General features: G+C 32.3%; 1 protein-coding gene across 1 annotated transcript; it reads right to left on the bottom strand.

Moving 5' to 3' along the window:
- Positions 1–313: 313 nt before the first annotated feature.
- On the bottom strand, positions 314–2,968 carry LOC120272989 (10 kDa chaperonin-like). The gene is made up of 3 exons (XM_039279634.1): positions 2,796–2,968; positions 1,796–1,935; positions 314–631 (listed from the first exon to the last, which is right to left on the bottom strand). Exons 1-3 carry the CDS (start codon positions 2,898–2,900, stop codon positions 583–585), a joined length of 294 nt encoding a protein of 97 aa, XP_039135568.1. The 5' UTR covers positions 2,901–2,968; the 3' UTR covers positions 314–582.
- Between the last annotated feature and the right edge of the window lie 5,575 nt (positions 2,969–8,543).

Below are 8,543 nucleotides of genomic sequence, written 5' to 3'. Positions count from 1 at the left end.
CATAAACGAAAATAATCATAATAAAATGTATAAAGGTTTTGAAGATGTACTTGAACACCCAACATGAGTGTATATCTGTAAATTCCAGATTTTTGCTGGGTTATCAATGCAAAAAGAAACCTAAATATTGAAGATTAGCATTATAAATATAACATACGAATATAAGTGGAAATGTAAATGATACACAAAAGCACATCTAATAGTTTCCATGGATGAACCTGAGATGCTTCAGCACAAGATCAAGGAATACCCTTGCTTTAAGGATTGTACCCTGTGGATGCATCTAAACAAACATGGAATTGGTACTATGAAATTCATCCAAGGCAATAATTTAAATCTCATTGAAGTTAATGGTGCATTCCTCCACAAAATAAAGTTTGCTTCTGAAGAAATTAGAGACAGCATGCAACTTCAAATATTCGTAATCAAAGGTCTAATTTCCACAAAAGTTTCAAACAACTCTACTCTGCAACATATATGTTCGCTGCAACAGAGTACGACCCTTTATCACCACAACTGGCTTGGACTGAATTTCATCTGAAGGTAAAATTTGCTAAACAAGATTCAGAGCGACAACCGGGTTTAGTCATGAAGGGTGCCTAATATGTCGTCATCACGATATAGATGATATCTGATCAATCAATGAAAAAGCTTGTTAGCAAAAGAATAAACGGTTCAATGCACAAAAGCAAAATTGCCACTTAAAGGCTAGGGAGAATAAGAGGAAAGTATTAGTGCCTAATTTGTTGATGAGATTTGAAAACTGTAGGAGGTATTTTTCAAAATCCAATTGGAAAATCAACAGTGTTCACCTTGATCTAAACTATAACAGAATATACTTACTAAATTCCATATAATTTAGAGGTATGTAGCATGCTTTCTAATTCTTCCATATATGGCCATTAATCACCAGAAGTGTTGGATAGTACATGATAAACTACAAAGTTTTCATAATCATCTAAAATTTAATCCGTATGTATTTTAAAGTGTATAAATCAAGAATAGCTTGGAACTTTTATTTCTATAATTTATCATGCATTTGTTAAGATGTAGCATTATGAGTCTATGACTGTAAAACTTATGTTACTCTGTTGAAGAACAAATGAATCGAAAAATACCTTTGACCAATAGTATAGATCAATATGAACAAAGTTAATTTTTTCAATTTGGACCCAAAATCATTTTAAAATGGCCAATAAGATCACACCCACAACAATAGCAGCAAGCAGTTAGTATTATTTTGCTCCTGGTTAACACACCACTTTTTCCTCCTCGAAAGCCAGACATGATATAATCTACTTTACAGGAAGAACAAGTAAACAACCAGTCATAAATATCACAAATCATAAGTAATCTTCTTTCTTCTGCATCTTGTACACTAATTTTCAATGTAATCTAGCCTGTTTTCTTCTGCATCTACTATATGTGAAACACAAGCTCACACAATGAGCTTAATTGTAAAAGGAAGATAATATAAAAAGTTTTAGACTTAAACCTTAAATTATATGATATGAGAGGAGGCAGCAATACCATAAAATACTACTACCATGTGCCACAGCAATATATCTAATGTATTTGAGGCATTAGAAAGGCAAACTAATAATATCCAATGCCCATAAATTTATAAACATGCAATACAAAAAGGTTGTCCTATATCATAAATTTAAAATTGCCTATTCATTTAAAACATCACCAGAGCCATAGAAGTTAGAACTGAAACATTAGCATAATAAAACTCACTTTCAGATCAAGTGCAGAAGAAGTAAAGAACAGAAGCTAAAGTTTGATAGCATACTCTTTCTCTCCGAGGTTTACTGTTGCACCCCCATACTCAGGCAAAAGGACAGTATCACCTTCCTTCACAGAAACAGGAATGAGTTTCCCATCTCTGTCACGTGCACCAGGACCAACAGCCACCACTTTACCGGAGTTTAGCTACACACAAGTCATACAACAATCACAGAAGGAACTTTATAAGAATGACCCCAAATCAACGAGAATCACAGCTAGCACCACTTCAAGGCAAGGATACGAGAATACGATCAAACTATTAAAGCAGATCACGAGTTGATCCATGAGTGATTTCAACAAGAATAAGAACAATAGAAAAACCTAATCTAACAAATTCGATCACCTGAAATGTCAGAAACATGAGAATATTACTAACAAGTTAATATCAGAATATCATAGTCATATGATAAATAAACCCAAGTCCAGGATCCAAAGCAGGTTACAAACATCAAAATAAAATCTTTGAAAATCAGTCAATTAAAAACACCTCATTCTGGTAGTTCCATATTGTTTGATAACCATGTTTTATAAACATTCAATTGGCATTTGCTGCTAAACAAAAAGACAACCTAATTTAACAAAATTGATAAAATTAATTGTCAGAAACAAAAGGAAAGCAATAATGCCAAATTATTACCATCATATCATATGATTATGATAAATAAACTCAAGTTCGGGATCAAATGCATGTGACCTAACATCAAACTAGAAGTTTTTTTCAAAGCAATTCCAACCTCACCTGACTAATCTAAACCAAATTGTTCAAATCCTTACTTTCTAAACACTCGGCCATCATTTTCTTATAAAATCTTAAGCAATTTTCAAATCACACAACCAATATCATTTCAGCAACTTCCAACCTAAGCTCAAATTCACGGAACGAAGCGCACAAAACACCCAAAACAACCAGTCAAACGCATCAACCATCAAGAACCAAGAATAAAAGAGCAAATTCAGGATGAACCAAAGAAAGAGAGATTCCAGGGCAAAACATCGAAATCAACCTTGTTGAGCTTCTCTGGGAGAAGAATCCCACCACTGGTCTTGGAGGGGGGGACGATCTTCTCAATGAGGACGCGGTTCAAGGTTGGCAGGAGGCGCTTCGCCATTGGAGACGGATCGAGAAGAGCTGGAGCTTTCGGGGGTCTTTCGGCTGCTGCGACGAGGGAGAAAAAGAAGGTTGTAGGGTTTAAGAAGGAGGGGTTTTGGCACCTGTTAAATTACAAGATTAACCTTAACATCTATGGTTGAGAATTGGTTTGAAGGAGGGTATAAAGGAGATTTCATACGCAAGAGAGTGTTTCTGTAAGCTTCAGGAAGGTTCGCGAGATGGGCCTTGATAGATGTTTTGGGTTTTTAGTATTGGGCTGGGATGGTAGTTCATTTTAAAATTTGTTATAAAATGGATTTTTTTTTAATTTTATTAAATAAGTAAATTAGAATTTATTTATTAAAATTAATATTTATAAACATTGGATTGGCCTAATGGATAAAGTATTCATAAAGTGAGAGCACAGATACTTGTTCAGCTTGCTCCACATCTGCACACTTCCCTGACAAACAAACGCTTGTCACATCTCGTTTGACAAAAAATTTGTCCTTGTTTAACCACATGGATTGTCACATATAAAATTAATTTAACAAATAATGGTTCTTCTAGAAAAAAAAATTAAATAAATGATCTATATTGTAGTAAATAATGGCCATAAAATTTAAATTTGAATGAGTTGGTGCTATAAATAATAAATATGATTAGAAGTAAATTTTTATTTTTAAAAACAGAGAAAAAATGATGATTGTTTAATGGAAAAATAAACTGACGATGCAAATTGCAATCAATTTAAAGATAATAAATAGTCAAAAATTTTAAATTTCAATGACATGATAAAATTGCTTGGTTTGGAAGATAATTTTTACTTATTACTTTTTATAAATAAAGAAGAAAGGGGCATTTCAATGATTGTTTTCCTTCATTAATAATAATAATAATAATAATAATAATAATAATAATAATAATAATGATGATGATGATGATGATGATGTTGGAAAAGCTTCAAATGAGATCACTTCAAGTAGCACCTAACCTTCAAAGAAGCTACACAAAGAGATGCCTCCTTTGGAATCAAATCCATGGCTGCAGCTTAATCGAAGAAGCAAAGGAAAACAATGGAAAACATCAAGAAGAAGGTGAAGAGGGAGAAGGAGAAGGAGAGCATTGATATTTCATTCAATTATAAACAAAGATCATAAGGTTTTTGTAGAACTCATGTAGCTATATATACAAAAGCTTCTTTCCAAACAAATAATAGTGTCATAACAAACTTTGCTGACATGGCTAACTAACTAACTAATCTGGACAATTGTAATAACATACTTTGCTTATGTGCCATTACATTAGCTCAATTAAACTTAGAGCTTCTCTTAAACTTCAGAACTTCTCTTCAAATATTTCTCATTCTCCTTTAAACTTCAACACATTAACTTCTCTTCAAAACCTTCAGCACATTAATTAAAATTCAATAGAGTTAATTAATCTACACCACCACCCCCACCGCTTGCGTGAGCACTCGCACGCAAGTTGGAGGATGTTTAAAAACTAAAACACCCCCAACTTGGAAAGCAATTATTGATGATGAGGACCTGGCAATGCTTTAGTAAATATGTCTACAAGTTGGATTTTAGTTGGAACATGCTGAAAAGCAATTTGTCTTGCTTGTAATTGCTCAGGAACAAAATGGCAATCCAATTCAATGTGCTTAGTTCTTTCATGGAATACAAGATTTTTAGCAACATAAATTGCTGCTTGACTGTTACATTTAAGTGGAGCTGGAGTCACATTAGGAACATCAAGATCATTAAGCAACCTGGTGAACCATGCTAACTCTACACATACTCTTCACATTGATTAATATTCTACCTCTACTAAAGACAAAGCTATAGTTTTCTGTTTTTTAGACATCCATGAAATAGGAGAATTCCCCAAAACTATATAAAACCCACTGACTGAGTGTCTAGTTTGAGGACATGCGGCCCAATCTGAAACACAAAAGGCATGAAGTTGAAAAGAAGATTCTGAATTCAACAAAATTCCTTGATTGGGATTGGAGTTGACATACTTTAAGACATGTAATGTAGTTTCCATATGTGGTACACAAGGTGCTGACATAAACTGGCTTAGATGTTGGACAGAAAAAGCCAAATCAGGTCTTGTATTGGTAAAATAATTTAATTTACCAATCAATTTTCTAAATGAAGTTGGATTTGTATGGCTCTCCCATATCATTGGTTAACTTTTATCCTGGTACCAATGGACTAGCTGCAGAATTGAGAGAATGACAATTGAATTCTACCAATAAATCCAAAGTAAATTTCCTTTGAGTAAGTATGATATCTTCATCCTTTTGAATTGCTTCAATTCCCAAAAAATAGTGTAAGTATCCTAGATCTTTAATTTTGAACTGTTGATCTATGTAACTTTTCAACTCATTCATTCCCTCTAAATTGTTCCAAGTCATAAGTATATCATCCACATAAATGGCAAGAAAGATTACTGTCTTATTGGTCTTATTAAAGAACAAAGAATAATCATTTTTGGAGCGTTGATATCCTTTGTAATGCAAAGCATATGATAATTTGGAGTACCATTGTATTGGAGCTTGTTTGAGGCCATAAATGGATTTCTTGAGTTTACAGACAATTCTTTTGTCATTGATAATAAGACCTGGAGGTGTTTTCATGTAAGAAAAGTATTATTCACATTTAGCTGAAACAATTTCCATTTTTTCTTTACTGCTACTACAATCAAACTTCCCACAGTTGTTATCTTTACAACAAGAGAAAAGGTCTATGTGTAGTCAATGCCTTGATTTTGAGTATAACCCTTGACTACCAACCTGGTCTTATATCTTTTCACACTACCATCATCTTTGTATTTGATTTTGTAAATCCATTTATAGCGAATTGGTCTTTTTCCTTTTGGAAGAGGTACTAAATCCCATGTCTGATTTGTTGCAAGAGCTTGAAATTCCTTTTGCATAGCATTTTTCCATGCAGGATCAGTAATACCTTTGTTATACATTTGTGGTTCTTGTTGTGTAGTAAGTAATGCAAGCAATTGTTGGTTTTGATGTTGTAAAGATGAAAAACTAACATGTTTGGAAATAGAGCAACCATTTGTAATAGTATGATGACAATAGGTGGAACAAGGAATTGAATATTGCTCTGAATTTAAATTGACTGTGCTAGGCAAAGAAATTTGCTGAGAATTTGCTTTCACATTACTGCAGATGTAATCATTCAAATAAGAAGAAGCAATGTGAATTCTTGATGATTTTCTAGTGGATACAAGATTATTCAAAGGCTGTGACATTTGAGAAGGAAAGTTAGATAAAGTTGTGGCTGTGTCTGGGAAATGAGTAGAAGAAATATTTTCAAAAATAGTAGAGGAATTTTTTGGAACAATTTCAGGTATATGATCTGAAGAAGAAGAAATATCAAGAGAGGATTTGTGAAAAGGAAATATATTTTCATGAAAAATGGCATTCCTTGAAACAACAATTTACAAGGAATCAAGGATTAGAACTTTATATCCCTTCTTGCCAAAATAATAATCGATGAAAACTCCTGTCATGCCTCTAGGTAGAAATTTATCTCTATGTTTTTCCATGGTTAACACAAAACACAGGCACCCAAAAGTTTTAAGGTTTGAATAAATTGGTGGGGTTCCAAATAAAACTTCATTAGGAGTTTTATTGTTTAAGATTCTTGAAGGAAACCTATTAATTAAAAAGGTTGTAGTAAGAACACAATCTCCCCAGAATCTAATAGGCAATTTAGATTGGAAAAGCAATGCCCGAGAAGTTTTTAATAGATTTTTATGTTTTCTCTCAACAACACCATTTTGTTGAGATGTATGAGGACAAATTGTTTGATGAGTAATTCCCTTTTTTTTTTTTTGTAAAGAAGCTTCTAAGTTCTAAACTACTTCCTAGTTCAAAAGCATTATCAGTTCTGATTGTTTTTAATCTAATTTGGAATTGAGTTTCTATCATTTGAACAAAATTTTTTAGAACAAGGCCTGCAACTCTTTTGGTGGTGACTAAAAATGTCCAAGTTACCCTACTAAAGTCATCTACAATAATAACAAAATATTTATACCTTTCTTGTGTTGGTGTATGATATGGTCCCCATGTATCAACATGTATAAGATCAAAAATTTTGGTTGTGTGAATTTCACTAAGGGTATAAGGCAATTTATGTTGCCTGGCCTGTGGACAAATATCACAAAAAGTAATAGAGTTTGTATTATGACAAGAATTTGTTTCATCTTAAGAATTTAGCAATTGAAGTTTTTTTTTTATTAACGAGAAACTACAGATATAGATTTGTTTTATCCCCAAGAGTCTTCATCCAATCTCACAGGTTTTGCAGTTGCCGGATTCTTGTCTGATTCTCATAAAGGATGATCTTAAATTGGATATATATTCTCTTATAATAGTACATCTATTTTATGGCGTCCTACAAAACAAATTATTACAACTACTTCATCAAATCATGCTGAAATCCTAGCTCTCCATGAAGCTAGTCGGGAATGCCAGTGGTTGCGATCTATGATTGGACATATACAGTTATCATGCAAATTACCATCAATTACAACAAATGCCACAATAATTTATGAAGACAACAGTGCTTGTATTTCTTAGATACAATTAGGCTATATTAAAGGAGATAGAACCAAACACATATCATCAGAATTTTTCTACACCCATGATCTTCCGAAAGAAGGTGTTATAGAAGTCTAGAAGTTTCAATCTAATGGGATTCAAGCTGATTTATTCACAAAATCACTACCAAAATGTATTCATCACAATCATGCACACAAAATCAGGATGAGAAGATTAAAAAATATCATAGCTAAAACAAGTTGACAGTTACTTTTATGAGGGGGAGGATGTACTCTTTTTTCCTTCGCCGCGGTTTTTATCCCTTAGGGGTTTTCCAAGACAAGGTTTTTAATGAGGCAGCAATTACTCCATATACTAAGGATCATATACTCTTTTCCTTTATTAGGTATTTATCACATTGGCTTTTTCCTAGTAACGTTTTAACAAAAAATATCCTTTGGTTATACGCATCTAAAGGGGAGTGTTATGAAACGATGCATTAAGAATTATAAATATGGATGCGTTTCTCCTCCATTAATATCCCTTTCATTACATTAACATTGTACGATATATAAGAGTTCCGATATGTGTTTGATATACAACTATTTTGAATATTATAACTCTTCTTCTCACTATATTATTTCTTATTTATTTTCTATAGGCAATTTGGGTATTTATTTTATTTTTATTTATTTATTTTATTGCTTATTTATATGCCACAAATTTTTTAACTTTTTAACAATATATATATATATATATATATATTATAAATGTGGATAAATCACAATTCTCAACCCATTTTTATTAGAAGTAGTTGAATTTTCAACTTCTCACTTAGAAAAAATGAATTATAACTCTCATATACTTTAGGTGATAAAATTTTTATGATATATATATATATAATATGATGAAGACATTCTCGCTAAACAGATGAGTCTATTTGTACTTTAATAATGCCAAAACAATCCCCAGAATAACATATATAAAATATGTTAACCCTAGTTTCCTAATAAAATATTAAGGGCATATTTGGTTGCAAAATTAAAAAATATGGCATAATTTTAGTATGTAGGAAGTGCAAGTGAGTAT

The sequence above is a fragment of the Dioscorea cayenensis genome, chromosome 12, assembly GCF_009730915.1.
Source record: "Dioscorea cayenensis subsp. rotundata cultivar TDr96_F1 chromosome 12, TDr96_F1_v2_PseudoChromosome.rev07_lg8_w22 25.fasta, whole genome shotgun sequence".
NCBI lineage: Eukaryota > Viridiplantae > Streptophyta > Magnoliopsida > Dioscoreales > Dioscoreaceae > Dioscorea > Dioscorea cayenensis.
The sequence above is the reverse complement of the archived record's forward strand: the minus strand, read 5'-3'. Positions and strand labels throughout refer to the sequence as shown.